Source organism: Artemia franciscana, chromosome 8, assembly GCF_032884065.1.
Source record: "Artemia franciscana chromosome 8, ASM3288406v1, whole genome shotgun sequence".
In the NCBI taxonomy this organism is placed as follows: domain Eukaryota; kingdom Metazoa; phylum Arthropoda; class Branchiopoda; order Anostraca; family Artemiidae; genus Artemia; species Artemia franciscana.
This window is the reverse complement of record NC_088870.1, coordinates 30208696-30231911: the sequence shown is the minus strand read 5'-3', so window position 1 is coordinate 30231911 and position 23216 is coordinate 30208696. Positions and strand designations below refer to the sequence as shown.

The following is a 23216-nucleotide window of genomic DNA, read 5'->3' as shown; positions in this document are numbered from 1 at the left end:
TTACTATAAAAAAAAACAATGAAAAAATAAACATGGAAAAGTTTTTTCAATTGAAAGTAAAGAGTAGCATTGAAACTTAAAACGAACTGAGATTATTACGCATATGAGGGGTTCTAAAAATACTTTAGCATAAAGAGCGAGGTATTTAGGAGGAGATAAATACCTCGCTCTTTATGCTATAGTATTTTTAATAATTAGAACTATTTATTCTACGGCCTTTCTGATTAAGGGGTCATTCTTGAAGAATTGGGACAAAACTTACGATTTAGTGTAAAGAACGAGATATTAACGAGGGTACAAACCCTGTCATATACATAATAAAATTTAAAGAATATAAAAGTTTGTTACGTAAGTTAATTCTTAAGTTACGTATATTTTTTACTAATAAAAAAATTCGTTAAAAATTAAAATTTATAGTTGCCTTTTTATGTAACCGAAAAATTGCATGGCAACTAGGCCTCCTTCCCCATCCCTTATTTCTCAAAATCGTCTGATCAAAACTAAGAGAATGCCATTTAGCCCAAAAAGGAATTAATATGCAAATTTCATTTTAATAATTTATGTGTGGAGAGCCAAAATCAAACATGCATTAATTCAAAAACGTTCAGAAATTACATAAAAAAACTAGTTTTTTTAACTGAAAGTAAGGAGCGACATTAAAACTTAAAACGAACTGAAATTACTTCGTATATGAAATGGGTTGTCCCCTCCGCAATCCCTCGCTCTTTACGCTAAAGTTTGACTCTTTGCCACGATTCTGCTTTTTAAACAATTAAAAGCTTTAGCGTAAAGAGCGAGGTATTGCTGAGGGGACAACCCATTTCATATACGGAGTAATTTCAGTTCGTTTTAAGTTTTAATGTTGCTCCTTACTTTCAGTTAAAAAAACTAGTTTTTTTATGTAATTTCAAGACAAAATGAAAAAAAACAAAAAACGAAAAAACAATGAAAAATGAGAATGAAAAAAAAAATGTAAGGGCGACTATCTTGCTAAGTGCTATCAAATAAAATTTTGTATATTGCTAATCTCCACTACTACTACTAACAGTTCACCACAGCAACAAGCCGCCTGAGGCCAACACAACTACGTACGCTCCTCCATCCCAATCTATTCAAAGTCTCCCTCTTTCAACCCTTCCAAGAAGTTCCCATTTCGCTTAAATTTTACTTTATGACATCCCCCACCTCAACCGTGGACGACCTGCTTTCTGTTTAGTCCTAGACGGTTGACCGCAAAGGACAATCTTTAGCGATCCGTAATCCTTCATCCGCAGAACGTGCCCTAGCCATCTCAACCTTTCTCTCATTATACCCTAAAAATGGGGGTGGTTTCACCCCGCGTTTTTCCGAAGATCAGGTTTTTCACCTTCCCACGAAAGATTGGTCTCTCAGTGACACTCTCAGGAATCATACTCTGCACAATGGGCAGAGCATTTTCGCATTGGAAGAGACCTTCCCTGCTTGAGCGTTCGCTGACCAATCAACGAGTATGCACCTTTATTAACGGTTGTAGCTCTACTTGGGTGATTTTTTTTACGTTTATTTACGTAAACTTAGCCACTCAATTGTGCTTACCAGTCATAGCAAAGAGCTTAATTGATCATTTTTAGCCAATAGTTTCTATTTTTGATATCCCACGACCACATAAGTTTTTGTGGCAAAAATTTGTCGACAGAAAAATCTGCAACATTTGTTACTTATGATGTTCTATAAAGACTTTACTCTTGTTGTTACCATGTTTGGGTGTTTTGAGTTAATGGGTAAGAGTACCTTTATTTCTAAAAGTAGACATGTACTAGACAAAAAAAAAAAAAAAAAAAAAAAAAAAAAAAAATACCAATAAGCCCAATTCTTGCGCTTATATAAGAATATAAAATTATTCAAAACATAAGACATCATAACGATGTTCACCGATGTAGGGCAGGTTTAGAAAACTATACTAACCCTTCCCCTAAACTGTTATAGATATAACAATAGTAACTTATGACGTGGGCTAATAAAGGGCATCATAAGTTTGAGTATCCCATGTTTTTTTTTGTTTTTTCTTAATAACGTTTCATGTTTCTTTAAAATGTTTCATATTTACACCAGTTAATTTTCAATTTTTATCTACGATGGTTGGCACGAAGAAAATCTCATGGAGTAAGGTTTTGTGGAGGGGGGGGGGACAAAATCCAGGATTTTCGCTTTGGAGGGGGAATACAGAAAAATATCTTCCCGTGGACATGTTTTACATAAATATTAAGGGTATTACTTGTATTTTTTCTACCTTTGTGCGAGCCGACAAAGTTTCAAGGTGTCTGCGTTCATTTCCCTCCTCCCCTCCGAGGATACACCCATGTCTTGGAGATCGCCCAAACCCATGTCAGTTGTCTATTATTAATTTGATGTTTATCTGGTAGCCCCCTCCCAACGTAATGAAACAAGGGGACTGACCAGTTTATATCTAAGCCACGTCATAGTAAAAAAGCCATAGTCAAAAATAGTCAAAAAGACGTTATGTCGGTAAAAAAGCCATAAATTATGGAGACTTGCGTTTTTCCATAATACGAGCATTAATACTTGAATCACAGTGGCAGAAAGTTTAAAGGCAAGAGGTGGTTTTGAAAAGTCTATATAAAAGCGGATGTGAACTATTCGCCTACTAATACAATATATTTGTAGGTTATGTCATATTCATTCAAACATTCAGTATTGTTTGCTATCGTTTGTTAACAATGTATGAATGAATATATCTTTGCGTCGTTGTCCTCAGATTCTTTTCATTTCTTTTTTTCTCTCTCCTGTTCTTTCTCTTTCTCTCCCTGTCTCTCTTTCTGTGTGTCTTTCTGCCTGTCTCTCCCTTTTTCACACTCCCTTTTTATTGCACTAAAAACGTGAAAGCTCAGTGAAATGGTGCTTCTTCTGAGGCTAGTTTGTGGTGGTTTGATTGAGACAGGTCTGAACTTTGTTCTATTTTTCATGTTTTTTGTTTCAGGTTGCTACGAGATCGGCAGACAATCCAGTTAAATTCTTAGCCCAGAGATTAAGATTATCTAACGCAAATCATGAAAAGTTGTCGCTACCAGGTAAACTTGTATTCCCGTCATCATCTCAAAGAGGCAATTTCTCGATGCTTGGATTGGGAGATATTGTAAGTCTATGCCTGCTTTTTGTTTCTATTACATACCTGTTCTTTTAGGGGGATGAAGGCTTTAATTTTGCTATTGGTATTTTCTAAGTGATGACATGGATTGACATCCGTTAGTTGGAATGACCTAGAATCTTTTCTTTGTCTTTAAGAATAGTGATATAGGTGATCCTTAAGATCAGCCCCAGAGGCATATATAAGAATGTTGATAAGGAGTAAATTAAGATATAGAAAACACACAAACAAAAATACAATTCTATAATTAACAGAAAATGGGTGAATTCTCTTTAAGTTATGAAATTCACTTAAATGACATGAAAATGGCGACCCCTCTGAACGAATTCATTACTATTTAAGAGGAGAATCTCAATAAAGGTTCTAAATCCACATAATAAAAAAATATTTGCTGCGTAACCACATTGATATAATCTTCTTAGACTATAAAGGTCATAGAGGGAGAAAGGTGGGCCAAATTTTTTCATTAAATTCTCTGCTGTGTAAAATAACGCTAACCTTTCTCTTTTGACCCTGACCTCGAAAATTTGGTATCTCCGAAAAGGTCAATCTAGAATTTCCAAATTCAAAATTCTTTGTTTCATGAAATTCTTGATTTTTTAAAATTTTCTTCATCAGGCAGAATTGAACCTGCAAAACTGAGTAAACAGTAGCTGCCCTTTTGATTCCGGGCTCATTGTCAGTCTACTGGCTCAGTTTCTGGGCTTAATTAGCCCACTGGAGATCAGTTTGATAGTGTAGAAATCAACAGAAAAAGCATGTTGCCCCTTCAGAGGGTTCAATCTCAGTCCCATAAAGAGGGTCACTTGGCTAGCTGTGCAAGTGTCTCAAAGTTGCTGCAACACTTCATGGAGCGTTGGTACCGCAGGTCTAGTATTCACTCCCGAAGGAATACAAAAGGGTATTTATTAGCAATCCATGTTTTTGGTGTGTATTTCCAATTTGGCAAAATATCAAAAAAGACGCCCCCCCCCAAAAAAAAAACATTGGACGTGAAATTGAACGGATGTGAATTGACTGTTTAATTTAACGTTTTGAAAATAAGTTTTTGTTCTTGGTGTATCCACGAAGACAATTCTTATCATAAATGTTTGTAAAAAATAGTCTGGCTGCGCCATCTGGTGCAGTTTGGAGTAAACAATGCTTTGCATGTTTTGGGACTTTGCGTTTGGGCCCTTCATGCACATATACGTTTTTATGTATTGGAAGTGTGCTACTGTGGCAAAAAAAAAAAAATCATCGAATCAACTGCAATGTATGAAGGTATCGTTGCTTCACAATCCTATGCATACAGGGTGTGCTTACAAGATGTGTATACAAGGTGTGGTTATTAAGTGTCGTGATTATGCTACTGTGCATAATCACAATACTCAGTAATCACAAAAAAAACTTATAACAAAAAAATACAATATATATTAAAAAACTTGCAAGATGTGTATCCAAGGTGTGATTATTAAGTATTGTGATTATGCTACTGTGGCTAGAAAATATGTCACTACAGTTGAGATACAATTATGTGTGAACCGTATTTCAGACGTGGAACAAGTGTGAACGGCTGTTGTCTCATATCTGTATCTAGTTTAGTTAGTCGCATGGAGAAGAAGAAAAATATTTTTAAAATAAAGATTCTCAAGACAGTAGATAAAACTAAAACAATGCCGAGTCTAAAACTCAATATTTTGGCCATGTTACCAACGGCCTTTGTAAAAGTGCACTAAAAAAAGAAAAAGAGTAAAAAACAATATAAAAGAAAAAATAATATGGATATAAAGATATATAATATAGATGTAAATATGTTATAGAATATTATCTAAAGAATAAAATAAAAAGAATATAATATAAAAGCCAGATTTGGAAGACCCTGGCACCTCATTTAAGCGAGGTCAGATACACTCCCTCTCTCTCTTTCTCTTTCTTCCTTTCTTTATCTTTTTTTTTTTTCTCTCTCCCTTTTTCTCTTTCTCTCTTTCTTTTTCCCTTTCTCTTTCTTTGTAATTCGACCTCTTTTATATATATATATATTTTTTAAAATTGAATGTTTTATTCTGTTATCAGTGTTCTGAAGACTTGAATCAAAGATTTTTTCTAGGTGATGCCTGGTTTGCTACTGTGTTTCGTTTTACGGTATGATGCCTTCAAAAAAGCAAATTTAATTCAAGCATCAGCAGGTGTTCCTCCTCCATTAACTCACTTAAGTAAAATAACGTGAGTAAAAATCTATTTCTGAATTATTTTCACAAAATTGATAAACGAAATCTATTGTAATCAAAAGAATAAAAAAAAAGCAAACAACCGAATGAATGAATGAACAATTTATAATCCGACCTAAAAAAACAACAACGAAAAAGCTTATAAAAACAACACACAAATACAGACGGAGTGCAGCACATGGAAATATACAAAAATAAACAAAAGAAAAATTTTTTTGTCACAGACATTCCCACTGAATGTCTGTGACATGTCCCTGAATGTTTGTCCCACACGTAAAAACGTAGCAAAAATAAATATAAACAAATTTTTGATACCTTTTTCAATGTCTTTTGTTGTAAAAAAACACTAAAAAAAAATCTTATTGTAAACTCCTCCCCCCCCCCCCCGGAAAAATTCTGGCTTTTTCATACCCTGCATGGTATGAAAAGGTTAAGATAAGTAGTCACGTCCTATGGATAAAATGATGAGTTCTTCAGTCTTTCGTTGGGTGCTTAACGACAAGAAGTTCATCTCCTAATGCTGTGGGGTATGGTCTTAAAGAAAGAATTTCAGGGAAGTTGAAACTTTATGGGAGAGGGTATACAAATTTTTTTTATTGATTGGGGCGCAGGAGTAGCATATGCAGCTTTGTTGGTCCGAGGTCGCTTTGTCTTGCGCTTAGTTGTTATTTGGGTTAGTAGTGTATCATAGACCATACTAAATATTTTCTTGGTAAATGAACACTATCCATTCTTTTGATGTTAACAGCTATAGGCAAACTATTGAAATTATTTTTCAGTTCCCAAGTAAGTTTTCAGCAGCTACTACGAAGCATCGAAGTTGCTAAACCTACATTCTGTTTTCCAGTAAATTTCTAGTCTTAGAAGAGGTAATCTTATGCTTAAACCAAATTACTTAAAACATTTTCAGATTCTTGTTAAATTTCTAGTTTTCTGATTTTCAGCAGTGCTACAGCCAAATTACTAAAATTATTTTTCAATCTTTAAGCAAGTTTTCAGCAGCTGCTACAACAGTTGAAATTATTTAGGCTCCTAACTAATTTCATTAGTTAGCTAATATTAAATATTTAGTTTCCAGCAGAAATTAGTTAGTCTCCTAACTAATTTCATTAGTTAGCTAATGTTAAATATTTAGTTTCCAGCAGAAGCCGTGCTACAGCCAAATTACAGAATTTAGTTTGATTTGTCAATTAAATTTCCAGTTCTCGGATTTTCAGCAAGACTAAGCCAAATTGCTGATTTTTTTCAGTTTTTAAACAAGTTTTTAGTTGTCAGCTGTTTTAAGGATAATGCGAAATTATTATAGCTTGGTCTTAGTTTTCTAGTCTATTCATTAAAAAAATAAATAGTAAAAGAAGTTTTCTGAAGAAAAGTAAAGGCCATATTAAACTTAAAATCAAATGATATAGAAACCTACAATAACTCAAACTCAACACAACCAGAAATTACTATGAAAGAATAAATGAAACCAAAAACGAACAGAAATTAAATAAACAATCATAGCCAAAAAACATACAACAGATACTAATATAGATGAATAAATAAATCTCAAAGCGATTAAAGCTTAAGTTGAATATGGAAATCAAGCTTAAAATGAACAAAAATATTTTGCTATTGAGGCATAAATGAATCCCAAAACGAACAGAAATTAAATAAGCAATCATAGCAAACAAACAAACAATAATTGACTAATATAAATGAGTAAGTAAATCTTAAAAAGAGTGAAACTTAAATCAAATATGCAATGCCAGCTTGAAAGGAACAAAAATCTCTACAAACAAGAGTTTGGATTTTGCTTCCTTCTTTCACTGTAAATGTCTAAAACCTACTGCGTCACTGGTGCTTTATTGAAGACTATATGTGTCTTGAATAGTCTTGAAAAGTAAGAATAAAATAAAACTAAATGTTTGATATACAATGCTATTCCATCAGTTGAAGATTTTATTTCACTGCAGTTCTATTTCCATTTTCAGTGTTGCAATAGCTGGAAAAAAAAAATTGTAATATAATTCATTTCAGTGAAGTACCAATTACGTTATAGGCTTTATGCTTTTACAGTTAGGGAAGGGGCCTCCTTCTTTCACTGTAAAAGTCTAAAACCTACTGCATCCTTGGCGCTTTACTGAAAACTTTATGTGTCTTGAACAGTACAAATAAAATCAAACTGAATGTTTGATATATAATGCTATTAATTGTTGAAGGATCATTAGATCAAGATTTTAGTTCACTGTAATTTTATTTTTATTTTCAATGCTCCAATAACTGGAAAAGATAATATTTGTAATATAATTCGTTTTCAGTGAAGCACCAATGACATACTTGGCTTTAGGCTTTTACAGTTAGGGAAGGGGCCACTATCTAAACTCTTCTTTGTAGTTGAGCTATATTTATCTTGAATAGGCATGGAAAGAACTGATAAAATTAAGCTAAATATTTGATACATAATGATATTAATTGCTGAAAGCTCATCAGTCCAAAATTTTATTTTACTATAATTTCTATGTTTATTTTCAATATTGTAATAAGTAAAAAAATTATTTGTAATATAATTCGTTTTCAGTGAAGCACCAATGACATAGTAGGCTTTAGACTTTTATAGTGAAAGAAGGAGGCCCCTTCCCTAACTGTAAAAGTCCAAAGCATATAACGTAATTAGTACTTCACTGAAACGAATTATATTACAATTTTTTTTTTCCAGTTATTGCAGCATTGAAAATGGAAATAGAATGGCAGTGAAATAAAATCTTGAACTGATGGAATAGTATTGTATATCAAACATTTAGTTTTATTTTATTCTTACTTTTCAAGACTAATCAAGACACATATAGTCTTCAATAAAGCACCAATGACGCAGTATGTTTTAGACATTCACAGTGAAAGAAGGAAGCAAAATCCAAACTCTTGTTTGTAGAGATTTTTGTTCCTTTCAAGCTGGCATTGGATTTAATTTAAGTTTCACTCATTTTAAGATTTACTTACTCATTTATATTAGTCAATTATTGTTTGTTTGTTTGCTATGATTGCTTATTTAATTTCTGTTCGTTTTGGGATTCATTTATGCCTCAATGGCAAAATATTTTTGTTCATTTTAAGCTTGATTTGCATATTCAACTTAAGCTTTAATCGCTTTGTGATTTATTTATTCATCTATATTAGTATCTGTTGTATGTTTTTGGCTATGATTGTTTATTTAATTTTTATTCATTTTGGGTTTCATTTATTCTTTAATATTAATTTCTGGCTGTTTTGAGTTTGACTTGTTGTAGGTTTGTATTTCTTCTGATCTTTAGTTTAATATGGCCTTTACTTTTCTTTAGAAAACTTCTTTTTCAGATAGTTTTTTAAAATTAATTTCAGTTCGTTTTTGATTGCCAAAGTTTCAAGTTTTTCGAAATTCCCCATTTTAATTTTTGTTATTCTAAAATAACAAAATTTAGTTTGAATTCCAACATTCAGTTTGATTTATTAGTTCATACCAAAACAATTAGTTAATTGTTTTGGTAAGAACTAATAAATCAAACTGAATGTTGGGCATATAATGATATTAATTGCTGAATGCTCACCAGCTCAAGATTTGGTTTCGCCCAGGCCGGTTTAAAAGCTTTGACGCCTCTAGGCCTTAGCGTTCTTGCCGCTTCCTTTATGTGAGACTTTCACTTCGGGAATAGTGAAAGTCGCAGAGCCTAGTGAGCCTATTGGTAAATCCTGGTCAGGTCTTTCTGCAATTTTCATTTTATTTATCGTAGTTAGGACTTTATTCATTAGAAGTACATAACCCTACTTCTTGAAAGTTTTTTTTTGGTCTATTCGCTTTTTGATTGCAAAAATTTTCAAGTTTTTAAAAATTTCCTTATTTCAAAATAAGATTTCTTTTTCAACATCAGACTTTCATTTTCAACATCAGACTTTCAACATCAGAAGTTATCACGTAAATCACTAAATACAAGTATCAAAGTAAACAAAACGTCAAAGTAACAATAATTAAGTTCCATAACTCAGGGCCATTTCCCCGGGGCTGGGGGGGGGGTCAACCCTGTAAGCATAGTTATTTGGCCTTTGAACTGTTTTGAACAAAATGGCTATCTCCCAATTTTGACTGGATGCCCTTTGGAAAAGTGCGGCGTGGGATAGGTGGCCATTGATCACTTTTTACTCTTAAAAAAGAGCTAGAAGTTTCAATTTTCGATCGAATGAGACCCTTCCAAAGTTAATACGACCACCCTTTCCACACAACCTTATATTCTAATAATAGGCACCTTACACAAGTTATAATCCTTGCCCCGGGGGCTAGGGAAGATTTCCCAAGTTATAGTAATTTGAATTATTGACTATTTTGAACAAAATGGCAATTTCAAAATTTTGATAAGGTGCATTTAGAGGTAAAAGGCACAAAAAGGGGGGGGGATGGGCTTCCTTCTTTTTGATCACTTTCGATTTTTGAGAACTCTCAACTTACATAAGCTACAATTCTTGTCTGGGTGCTATGGAGGATTCCTCAACCCCTAATTTATAGTGATTTGAATTTTGGACTATTTTAAACAAAAAGGCTATCTCAAATTTTATCGGATGTATTTGGGGAAAAAGGCGTGGGGGGTGTGTGTGTTAAATACTCTCCGATCACTTTTGATGACTCTTAAAAAGGTAATTAGAGCTTTTAATTTCCAATCATACGAACTATTTCTGAAGTTTACACGACCACCCCTTACACAAAACATTATATTCCCTCGGGGCGTAGCTTACAATACTTGCCCCCGGGATTTGACAGGATGTGTCAACCCCCAGAGTTTTTTTATTTGATCTTTGATCTATTTTGAACAAAATAGCTATCTCAGAATTTTGATTGGATGCATTTGGAAAAAAGGGCATTGGGGGAGGGGCCGCTAGTTGCCTTCCTATCGCTTTTGACTCTTGAGAAGGGCACTAGAAATTCTGATTGTCAATCGAGTAAGTCCCCTCCGAAGTTTATGCGACCATCCAATACATAAAAACCTTATATGCCCCTAGTGCACATTTTAAAACACTTACCCCCGGATTTTGGGGGGCTGCTTTATCCCTGGAGTTTTTTTTATATGTTTTCTTTAATCTATTTTTCTAACAAAATGGCTATATAAAAAAATTCGATTAGACGCATTTAGGGAAAAGAAGGTTGAGAGGGAAGGGAGCTATTCACCATCGGATCAATTTTGACTCTTAATAGGTGAATTAGAACTTTTAATTTCTAATCATTGGAGTCCCCTCCAAAGTTCATACAACGACCTCTTCCATTAAAATCTTATATGCCCCTGCGGTATAAGTTAAAACCCTTCCGCTGGCTTTGGCGGGGGAGGGGAGTTATGTTGACAATGAAGCTTTTGTTGTCTCATCTTTGGACTATTTCAAACAAACTGGCTTTCTCAAAATTTTCATTTGATGCATTTGTGGAAAATAGGGTGTCTGTGTCAGGGGGATAGAGGCCCTCCATTAAATTCTGACTCTTGAAAAGGTAACTAGAACTTTCAATTTCCAATCAAATGAGCCACACTCAAAGTTTATACGACCACCCTTTACATTCAAACCTTATACGCCTCCGGGGTATAATTTAAAACACTTGCCCCCAGGCTCTGGGGGGTTGTGTCGACCTTGGGTTTTTTGTTATCTGACGTTTGAACTATTTAAAATAAATGACTGTCTCAAAATCAGTATCGGATGGATTTGGGGAAAGAGGGGGTAGAAGGGGGGGCTAGTTGCCCTAGGATCTCTTTTGACTCTCAAAAATGAACTAGAACTTTCAATTTCCAGTTAAATGAGCCTTCTCCGAAGTTGAGACGAGCATCCCTACCATAAGAACCATATATGTCCCCAGAGCAAAATTTACAACGACTGCCCCGGGCCCTGGGGGGTTGTGTCGACACAACCCGTTGGGGAGTTGAGTTTTTGTTATCTGACTTTTTAACTATTTTTAACAAAATGGCCATCTAAAATTTTTTATCTGACGCATTTGGGGGAAAAGGCGTGGAGGAGGGTGGGGTGGCTAGTTGCCCTTTGATGTCTTTTGACTCTTTAAAAGTGAGCTAGAATTTTACTTTACAAACAAATGAGCCCTCTCTGAAGTTTATATGAGCATCCCTTCCACTAGAACCATATATACCCCTAGGGCGTAACTTACAACGCCTGCCCCCGGGCCTTGGGGGGTTGTATCGTCAATTGAAATTTTGATTATCTGACCTTTGAGCTATTTTTACCAAAATGGCTATCTCAAAATTCTTATCTGATGTATTTGGGGGGAAAAGGGCGTGGGGGGGGGCGGAGGCTAGCTGCCCTTCGATCTCTTTTTACTCTTAAAAACTGAACTAGAACTTTCAATTTCCAATCAAAGGAGCCTTCTCTGAAGTTTATACGAGTATCTCTTCCATAAGAACCATATATGCCCCTAGGGCATAACTTACAACGCCTGCCCCTTGTCCCTGGGGTTTTGTCGACACTGGAGTTTTTGTTATCTGATCTTCAAACTATTTTTTAACAAAATGTCTGTCTCAAAATTTTTATTTGAGGAAAAAACGTATTTGGGGGGGGGAGGGGGCTAGCTTTCCTCCGATCACTTTTTAATCTTAAAAAGTTAACTAGAACTTTCAAATTCAATCAAATGAGCCCTCTCTAATGTATATACGAGCATCCCTTCCATAAGAGCCTCATTTGCCCCCAGGGTATGATTTACAACGCCTATCCCCGGGCGCTGGGGGGTTGTGTCAACGCTTCAGTTTTTTTTTTTTTTTTATCTGACTTTTGAACTATTTTTGACAAAATGACTCTCGGAATTTTTATCTGATGCATTTGGGGAAAAAGGGCATGGAAGGGTGCGGGGGCTAGTTGCCCTCCGATCTTTTGTAACTGAAAAAATGAACTAGAACTTTTAATTTCCAATCAAATGAGCCCTCTCTGAAGTTTATTCGAGCATCCCTTCTATGAGGACCATATATACCCACAGGGGATAATTTACAACGCCTGCCCCCGGGCCCTGGGGGATTGCATGGACCCCAGATTTTTGTTATATGATCTTTGAACTATTTTTAGCAAAATGGCTACCTCCAAATTTTTTATCGGATGTGTTTGAGGAAAAAGAGCGTGGGTTACTAAAACTATTTTTCAATTTTCCTTTAGTTTTTAATTTTCAGCTCCTTCCACGCCTCTCTTAAACTACTAAACTGACTTTTCAAATATTTGTTTATAATTTGTACCGTTTTAAAGAGGTTTCATAAAATATGCTGGCGAAGAGCAATTTTATTCCTTCTGAATCGCCCTTTGAGAACTGCTTGGCAAATGTTTTTGACCATAAAAAAAGAGAATGTGCATGCATAAACATAAACAATATAAATAACATAATTGTGGAAAAAACTAAATCACTTTTATCTAAATAAATACAAACGCAACAGTAAATAAAATAAGAAACAGTAAATAAGAAAAATCAGAAAGACAAAATAATCTCACTTTGTGGAATTGCAAAGTAAATCGGTAATTTCGTTTTTTCTTCTCTCTCTTTTCCATAGCAATCATAGTTCTTCTTCATCTTTTACTACATTTCTCATTTTAGCTTTGACAATGTGCTTGCTATACGATCTCTGTTTTAATCTTCTTGATTATATGCTGCAATATCTCCCCTTTGACTTTTTTTTTTGTCATTTCAAGGGTGCCCCATTTTACTTTTTTAGATACATCCACTGTTCATCAGCTGGGTAATTTTTGTTTTTTTTTACGGAAACAATGTCTTCAGGATTCTTCAAAGCTGCACAGTCTGCTGTATTTAACTATCCTTCATTATTTGCTGCAATATCTCCCTTGTGACTTCTTTTTGTTATTTCTCTTTTTTTCTTTATTTCAAGGGTACCTCTAATTTTCAGATACTTCGATTGTTCATTAATTGGCTATTTTTTTGGTCTACCGCAACGGTGTTTTCAGAACTCCTGAAAGCTGTAAAGACTGTGCTCTATTTAACTGTCCTTCATTTTATGCTGTAATGTCTCCCCGTGTGACTTTTTTTTGTTATTCCTTACTTATTCTTTTTTTATTATTTCAAGGATACCTTTACTTTTTAGATACTTCCATTGTTCATTAATTGGCTATTTTTTGGGTCTGTTGACGGCAACAGTGTCTTCAGAATTCTTTAAAGCTGCACAGCCTGCTCTATTGTACCTTGTACCCTTTACACTTTTGCCTTTGCTTACAATGGCGTACCTCAAGGTAAGGTCCTTTTTACAACTGATTAGATTTAGATTGAAAGAAAGTCTTTTACGAAAAGAACTGAAAAAACTTAAACTTTCAACGATTAGAAATTAATTAATATAAGGTGACAAATTAAAGTGCACTTGAAATTAGATTAAAATGAAAAAACCTAATTATAAATATATGTTAAATAAACAATGAAATAAATGATGGAAAAAGGCGAAATGAATTGATTTCAATTAAAATAAAATAACTTGACATGAAATTAAAATTGTTACATGGTTTGAACCGCAGGCTTAACTCGTTTAGTGATTTTAGAAAATAGCAGAAAGATGCTCTCTTTCATGCTCTCTTTCATTGTCTCTCTTTTGTAGTATTGTTTTATTGCGATACATTGTATTCGCCTTTTTTTCTTACCTGGTGTATTTTCCAACCACAGAGTTACAGTATAGCCAAGGATCCGCTGTTGCGTTTTAGAGTGCGTTTTAGAGTGCATTTTAGAGTGCGTCTCTACTAAGACAAAGAAAGAAAATTGTCGATAAGTAGAAGGAAAAGAAAAGACGACAATCACCATGGATATTTGGCCTGCATAAGATGTCTGCATAAACATCTTTAGAGTTAAAAAGAGCTTGGTGTTTTTGAAAAACAGCAATTTTAAAAACGCGCTAAAAATAGCGTTAAAGACTTCTAAGTTCCCTATGACTTCTAAACTGTTATTTTGAGAATGTGCTAAGATGGAGTTGCAGAAAGAGATATAGAAGAAAACAAAAAGTTTGTGCTATCTTTGATGTGAAGGAAGATTTGTTTTGTGATGGAGAATTAGCGACAGTACTAAAAGGATTAAAAAATAATAAGACTCTGGTGCTGATGGTGTGGTAAATGAGTTTTTTACATATGGGAGGTTAGAAATAAATTACTGAAGATTATGAATATGATTTTTGAAAAAGTACCTAACGATTTTAGGAAAACCTTAATTAAACCACTGTATAAGAAAGGTGATAATAATGAATAGCATTAGGAGCATGCAGTATGTAACGCAGTAGCATTAATAATGAGTAGCAATGAGTAGCGAGGCATTAGTCTGGTCTCTGTAGGTAGCAAATTATTTAATAGTATGATACTTTTTAGACTGAAAGATGCTGTAGACAAAGTTTTAAGAGAAGAACAGTGTGGTTTTAGAAAAGGTAGAGGATATGTCGACCCAATTTTCACTCTTAGGTTAATAATTGAGAAGTGCCTTAATTGAGAGGCCACTGCATAACACAAATTCACATAAATCACTTTACTACTGGTAGGCTGCCTAATACGTTCGTGTATTTGTCTGTTTGTTCTTGTTTCTATTTATTTGGTTCTCTTTTTTGCCCCGTTTCTTGTTTCTTATTCTGTAATTTGTGTCGCAAAAAGTGGTAAGTTGTGGTAAGTATTAGAATTGTGCTTAACATTATTCGGCTGAATGAATAAATAAGTAAAACATTAGTAGCTACAATTGTGTTCCCTGCTATTTTATCAGGCTATGGAGTCTTGCGGGGGATGGTGATTTATTTTGTAATTATTTGTTTTGTAAACCAATAAGACTAATTTCTTTTTTACCAATGGGCTGTATCCAGCCCTTATGTTACCCCTTGGCCGATTTATGCACTTGGCCATATCGTAAAATGCAAAGTGAATATAACAAAAGATGACGGTTTACACGCCGTATTGAGAGTATGGAAGTTCTACTCTTGACTCAAAATTATTTTTTGGGGGGAGTTTTGAGAAAGGAAAACCGATACCTCTACTCTTCTTTTTTCCAATACACCTGGGTTGTATCTAGCCACTGTCTACAGCCATAGTCATTCTAGGCATGGTTTTTTTTACCTTTTTTAAAATCAAATTCACGCAAAGAACTAAATGTATAATGTTGGTGACTTGTAGCTTGGTATTATTGGTACAGATACGCCAACCTCCAACCACTCTGCTTCTATCCTACCCTACCAGCATTTTAGCAGCAAGATAGGTATGCTGCACACTGTTTAAACTGGAACAATCCAAGGATTTTCAGTCTGTCAAGGTGGTATCCAAGGGGGGGGGAGGGGGTTTATCATTTTTTAATGATAACACCAGAATATTTTTCAATTAAAAGCAGGGATGCCAATTCTTTTTCAGGCGAAATTTTTCTTCAAACTTGGACTTTTTTTCCATTTCCCTAAGCATAATATTTATTGAGTTATTGAAAAACCTCTCATATAGTAAGTACTGCATGTAATAGGAAATAGAATAAATAATATAGATTAAAGAAATAACGAAATCAATGGACATGAAGATAAACAATAAGCTGTGCACTCATTCAGTCCTGTTGTAGCACTGTGGGTCGATGCTCTGCTTGGCAGTACGGACCCCCAGGAATAGATTGTCGCCGCAACAAGGTTGGACGACAGGCTTGGTACTTGGGGACTGGACGGCAATGCAACGCCCTATGAGCCAGCAATGACTCTGGGAAATATTTAACTTTACTTTACCTTATGTACACATTTACCTCTACACCTTTGCCCCATTCCCGAAGTTAATTCTTGAGTCTGCTTGACCTCCTAAAACCTCCTTCCAGTTTCAAGTTGATATCCCTAACCGGTATTTAGATATTGCGGATACCTTATTTTGTCAGCCTGGGGACATGTAGAGTTTTTTTATTTACATTGCTATGTTGCCAAAAATAGATTATAGGCCAACAGGGGCTTTAAGTACAAAAATTTTTAGGTAGGCTTGAAACAAAATATGTTAAGACCCTCTCTGTCCCATGTCCAAGTCAAAATTCGAAATCCACATGGTCACCACCTTCAAAGAATAGCTTCCTGAAAGTTCCAAGATATTGCAGGTGCGCTATTTTTAATGCTTGGCAAAACACGATATCATTTAACTTATCTTGTTACTTAAACTAGAGTAGATTCATTCTGCTTGAGGCGAGCAATGCAAAAATAAAAAGTCCCCTGTCCCTCTTTCTTTCTTCACCTCTACCTGAAAGTTCCCGAGATATTACATGTACGATACTTTGATACCCTTGATGCGCATAGCGTGTTTTAATTTGGGTCTGTTATTCTTCCTCAAGTGATAAATCAACGTCAACTTTTCGCTCTCTCTCAGCTTTCCCTGAAAGTTTCAACTTGGCCGTTACCAAGATAGCGCAGATACACAATATTGATAACCTAGCAGTACATATGCATAGTGTCTTTTTTCTGATTTGTTAATCAATGTATGTTTTCTATCTCAAATCAAATTTAAAATATTAATTGACCCCGTCCCCCCATGAGCTCCTGAAAGTATTAACTTGATCCCACGAGCCACAGACCGGGATATTATCTGAAATCATAGTGTCTTTCAATTTACTCAGATGCACTCTGTAAATCTCTTGTAAACTCTGGGAATCGTGGTCTTGTGAACAATCATTAAGACCTCCTAACTGATCGGACAATCAAGACCAAACATGGCCTCCTTTTCTTCTAAAACTTGTGAATAATGAGTGATTTACATGATTTAAGGCCACTGCTACTAGGGCTGTGGGAATGATGTTGACCCTGTGAAAAAAAACTATTAGACCTTTCTACGTTTATGTAGGAAAGAGGAGGTATGGGAGGGCGTTTCCCCACTAATCGCTGTCGATCCTTGATAAGGCATCTGGAATTTATGCATAACCTTGGCGGAAATACTTTTGGATTAAAAAGAATACTGCAAGAAGTAGTGGTATGAATTTACGAAAATTTGGGGATGTGGCAAAATGTATCAATATCTTGGGGGTGTCTTTTTTTTTATTTTTCAATGGAAATATCCCCAGAAAAGCATTTTATTCAAAAAATAAGAGGGGGTCTACAGTAACAGGGGTCATGCACAGTAGATATAGGAGCGAATTGGAAACTGATGCTTTACAGTCATAACTAGAAATGATTGATTTTGAAATCCCGCAGCTTTTTTTTTTTCAATTTTATTTAATCGACTTCTGAAGATGTTCAGTTGTCATAGGTTTGGTACTCAGGGTCGTAAAAGAAGAGGAATAAAGCTCTCCCCCTTCTTTCAGGGTGACTTAAGGCGCATGTGGAGTGAACCATTTGCCAATCAAAAGTTGAGCCGAGACCAGGACGTATAAGAAGTCAAACAATGATTCTGGCAGAAATACTCGCTGATTTATGCATCAGAACGCCAAAACAAGCTGCAATCATTTATATTCAGTTGATTCTCCTCCACGAGTTAGAAGTGTAATTAGGCTATCAATTAGTGATCAATATTTGTAATACGTACTACAGAAGTAACATGTGCAGTCTTTACAGGACAGGGGTAGAGCTCCGGAACCTCTTTCGAAAAGCTCTTCGTGGTGGGTGAGTCTGCTAATGAAAACTTTGAAGATGTTTCACATATTTAAAAATTGCTTATAAATTTAAGATCTAGGTGAGTTCAGTCTGATTAAACCCCTGCACCCCCCTTCTTCTCCCCCATAAATTAGTTGGTGGGGAAGTCAGTGCGATTGTCGCGATAAAGACGCACCAAATTTTACTTAAGGCTGACGAAAATAATTCCAGTACGTCACTTCGAAAAATTAAACTTTTATTTTATTTGTAATGGTACCGAGATTTGACGACTATTATCGCCCCGATCTACCCAACTGACAACTTTTGATTGTGTGATTACACTGACCACGTTACGAGAACGTCACTATTATTCAGTATGTCATTACATTCATTGGACTGTCCATTACGTCGCTATAAAAAGCTTGAAAATTTTCATGTAATGGTAAGAGATATCGTAATATGATTGTATTAATCATTTCAACTGACAATATTTGATCTAATTTTTGGCAAATATCGTTTTGGATAAAATTACTAACGGTATGTCTCTCTTTGCTTCTGAAAGATCAATAAATGCCAAAAAAAAAATTCCAGGAAAGACAATGAATATTCTACCGTATTTAAAAAAAAAATAATGCCTAAACTACTTTTTCATTAATTTCCTTGATATTGTCTTATAAAAGTTATTGACACTGCTGTCGTTTTGAATAAATGATGTTCCCCCTATACTGCTAATATTAAAAAATAAATTATTATATTAAATTATAAAATAATTTATAGTTTAAATTATAAAAAAATAATTTATATTATTTATATAAATTTATAAATAATTTAAAAAAAATAAATTTATAAATAAATTTATAAATAATAAATTATAAATAATTTATATAAATTATATAAAAATAATTTATTATATTAAATTATAAAAAAATAATTAAATTATAAAATAATATTAAAAAATAATATTAAAAATAATTCCTATATTAAAAAATACGTAATAATATCTAAACATTGCTAACTGACTAGATTATAATAAACCACTCCCAGAGATCGAATCATGCTGCAGTAATGCACCACAGGGACCTTAGTAGTCAAGAAGCGTCGTTAATCTGATACAATACAATAAATCACATAATTGTGTTATTTGGTGCATCCTATTATAATACAAAGATAGATCTTATCAAAGATAGATAGATATTAGATAGATCTACATCAAAAGAATCTCATTGATCTTATAACTCACTATCCAATAAAATTCACGAAAGCTGAAATAAGTTTTTGTGCTAAAAAGTGTGCCTAAACTTCACCGTTATTAAGAACCATATCTAGAAGTGTGTATTTGTGTGTATGGAGACCCGTTTTAACCCTCTTTCCTCTTTAAATTTTTGTCGGACACGTAAAAAGGTAACGAAAAGCATATAAACTAATTTTGATGTTTTTTTTACCCTCTCCCCCCTCCAATAAAAATTCCAGATACTGCTTTTTCTAGAACTTTTCTCATTCTATGTGCATTGTTTTATCCTTATATTATGTGCTATTAATAATTAATAATAATTTATTTGTTACCCGCTTGTTTTGACAATTTAAGCGGAGTAAAAACATTAAGGAAAGAAAAACAAAATAACACAAACAATACAATTAATACAGTGTAATCAAAGGGTGGTAAGGGCCCAAATTGTATAGTAGATTGTATAGAGATTATGAGAATTTTATTCTAGTTAAGACTCGCTCTTGTTTATGCATAATCAGAAACAATAGAAACAACACAAAGAGAGAGTAAATTGTACAAATATATTTTTTTTTTTAGTTTTGAACCAACTCCCTTTATAACCAGAGACCAATCATGGTTATAAAATAGACTCCCTTTCAAACAGGAACCAATCATGTTTTGAAAGAGAGAGATTGACTTTCGCTCTTAGTCTACTCTTAAACATTAAAAGTATGATTACTTTACGAAGATTTGTCACAGACGTAAACCAATGAAATTAAAGCACATTTTTTCCTCGAAATTTTGAGAAAGTAATCTTCTTCTTTTTTCCTTAGTGTCAACTTGGTCCTTCCTCAAAATTGCTTGATTAACCCTTCATATACTAAAGAAAACACAGATATCCTCAAAGAATTTACCCTGACTCCCCTTATAAATTCTAGAACAGTACCTGAAAAAAAAACACAAAAATCTTAAAAAAATGTCTTTTTGGATTGAACCCCCTCCATCAATCTGAAAAATTATCTCTTTAGTCTTAATTTTAATAATTTTTCTCATTGACCTCGAGTTTCAGGTTTATGGAGGTTGGACGGGTTGGGAGGCTGGGTGATAATCTTAAATCCTAACAGAACCGCGTGTTTAACTAAATCTTGATTGAAACCAAATGGAGGAAAAATCTCAATAATTCACACTTTTAACAATCCTCAAACCAAAACTCATCTCCCCTAGATTCAATCCTTCCTCCTTTTATAAAAACAAAGACTAAAGGGTGAAAAACAGTTGGTCTAATACTTACTTAGACTTGAGTCCTCCCACGGTAAAAAGTTTTGACCACGTTTCTCAGTCCTAGACTAACGACTAGAGCACTTTCATCAACCATCTTGATTATGTGGCATCCTTCATAAGTGACCCAGAGATATGGCCTCCATCTCTAGTTTCCTGAGGTTTTTTAAGCTACCAACCACTTCTGCGAAGACCAGGTGGTTTCTAGCAACCTCCTTTCTGGAGTTTACCATCCTACATTCTTGTCACATGTCTCTAGTATCTGCAGCTGCTTGAAAAAATTACATCTATGATTCTAATCTATACGTTTGATAGTCTTTCAAACGTACAATTTGTACAATCTTTCAAATCCAATCAGTTTTTTTCTTTCTTTTTTGCCAGTTGTAAGAAACAGACCACCAAATAAATATTTTGCTGAACACAGTAAGGCATCCTCAGTATTCAGGACAGAACGAGAGATAAAAAAAAAACACAAACAAAAAACAAAAAAAAAACACCTTTCTTATTTCATAATATCCAGAAAATTTGTAAAAAATACATTGAGTAATGTATCCTCCTCCACTTAATTTCCAAATATATAGCTCAAATTGTGTTTTTCCGTTTATTGACATATTTCCGAAGCAAAATTCTTGGGAAATATGTAATTTGGGCTATTTGCACATTAGGGAGGAGGGGAGTTAGGGATTAAGTATAGTGGAAGTTCCCTCAAAATTGTTGTTGTGGCTTACACTACTTCTTTTCCAACACTGAGAACGCCATTTTGTATGCAGGGAAAATCTTCATTTTGACTGTTCCTTTCTTTTTACAACAGGGTAGATCGGCTTTAAATCTTTTACCATTTTTCCCATCCTCTTATTATTGAAAGATGCTAGTATAACTCTGTTAAGCAGGTTTATTTGTAAATGTTTTATTTTAATATGCACATTTATAGCTGGTGGAACGAGAAACTAGTGAGTTCTTAGCAGAAGTAATTCATGTTGACAAAATAAAACTCAAATCCAGGAAAAAAAAAGCTTAAAATAAAGTTTGAGCAATACATTGTAAGATCTCAAATTGTAAACCGGTTTTTTTCTTTTATTTATTTTAAATAGTCTTCAAAATAAGCAAGTGTATTGCGATGCAAAAAGATGAAATATAATTTAACGAAAAAAAAAAAAAACGTTTTATCGTGGAAAAGACCCTTGATCTGAGCTTTGAAAGTTTCTGTGACATTGATATTTGTAATTTGTATATTTCTTAGTTGAATTCGTTTTTTAATCTAGTCGTAAATAATTTATTTTTTGGTTGTTCAATAAACTTTTCGATCCATCTCGTATGTTTTCTTCATTTTGTTATCAACGTCATTTTTTTTTCTTTTTTATGCAAATGCAACAGGGCCACAGCTATGACACCGTGATGGTGAGGTAGTGACTTTGAAACAATGTACTTTGCAGAAGGCCACACTTTGTACTTGGCCACAGGTAATTGTCCCTAAAAGCCAAAAAGGGCCTTTTACACAAAAAAGCAGAAACCACATAAACATACATCAGCAACCAGTTTCTTCTGAATTCCCATAACACAGAAAACATATAAATGGTTAACATCAATGGAACACTTCATTTAATCAAGTATTTAGGATTTTCTTTTAATAGTCTCATTTTCTATTTACCTTGCTATTCTACAAATAGATTGTGGAGACGCACTTTTAAGACATCTTGAATTATCGATTAATTTTTTAAAATATACCTTATTTGTCTTAGACGCTAGTACCGGCTAAAGCAATTCACCAAATCATCATTCTCATCTTCGCAAAGCGGGAAGCTGACTTTGAAGCCATGTACTTTGCAGAAGTGGATCTTTTAAGGTAATTGAGCTGGTCACAGGGAATTGTCCCTACAAATATATTGGATGGAGGATCCTTTAATCTTTTCTGATTTTCCGATATTTCGAATCTTCTGTTTCAACATTTTGTGGAGACGCACTTTTGTATTAATCTTATTCATACTTATTCATATACTTTTGTTATGTGGCAAACTTATTCATATACAGAATAGCTTCTGTTCGTTTTATGGTTTTATTCTACTCCGTACTTGTGGAGACGCACTTTTAAGACATCTTGAATTATCGATTAATTTTTTAAAATATACCTTATTTGTCTTAGACGCTAGTACCGGCTAAAGCAATTCACCAAATCATCATTCTCATCTTCGCAAAGCGGGAAGCTGACTTTGAAGCCATGTACTTTGCAGAAGTGGATCTTTTAAGGTAATTGAGCTGGTCACAGGGAATTGTCCCTACAAATATATTGGATGGAGAATCCTTTAATCTTTTCTGATTTTCGATATTTCGAATCTTCTGTTTCAACATTTTAAGCAACCGAAATCTATCGAAAGCGATAACTATTACCAAAAACAGAATTCAATACAAGAATAATTTGTGGTTAGGGAGGAAAAAAAATTACAGCACATCCACCCCCATAATTCAGTTGGCGACATGCATTAAAGTCACTTCATAGTTTATTTTATCATCTTCTGTCAGTTGCACACAGCTAGGAAATGGAACTTGTCTTATTTATTGTTTTAAATAGTCGTTATTGTTTTAAATATTCAGTACATGACGACTTATATTTACTTACGACACGACTGCCAATCCATGGACTATTCTTCGCGGTTGATTGTGTGTGGCTATGCTGTTTGACCTATATACTTGGATGGATGAGTAGGGTTAAGGCCTCGTTCAAGTACTTATCATTATTAATTACTTAAGTAGGAAAATAGTCTTCTTTTTTCCTTCTGTCTTTTTTTATATGTATATTATTTATTATTCATTATATTTTATTTAATTTTTTTATAGTTTATATATTTTTTATGTTTGGTTTAAGTGCGTGC

At 34.1% G+C, this 23216-nt stretch overlaps 1 protein-coding gene across 4 annotated transcripts in view; it reads left to right on the top strand.

The window, feature by feature from the left end:
* LOC136030277 (signal peptide peptidase-like 3) overlaps positions 1–18483 on the top strand; it is a 75255-nt gene extending 56772 nt beyond the window's left edge. For 2 of the 4 annotated variants that reach the window (XM_065709139.1, XM_065709140.1), the window contains exons 9-12: positions 2978–3133; positions 5235–5350; positions 13425–13569; positions 17597–17900. In XM_065709139.1, the coding sequence (XP_065565211.1) occupies positions 2978–3133; positions 5235–5350; positions 13425–13569; positions 17597–17665 (486 nt within the window). In that variant the 3' untranslated portion in view covers positions 17666–17900. Of the gene's footprint in view, positions 1–2977; positions 3134–5234; positions 5351–13424; positions 13570–17596 lie in introns of all 4 variants that reach the window. The other 2 variants (XM_065709141.1, XM_065709137.1) reach the window with 2 other exon arrangements.
* Positions 18484–23216: the final 4733 nt, after the last annotated feature.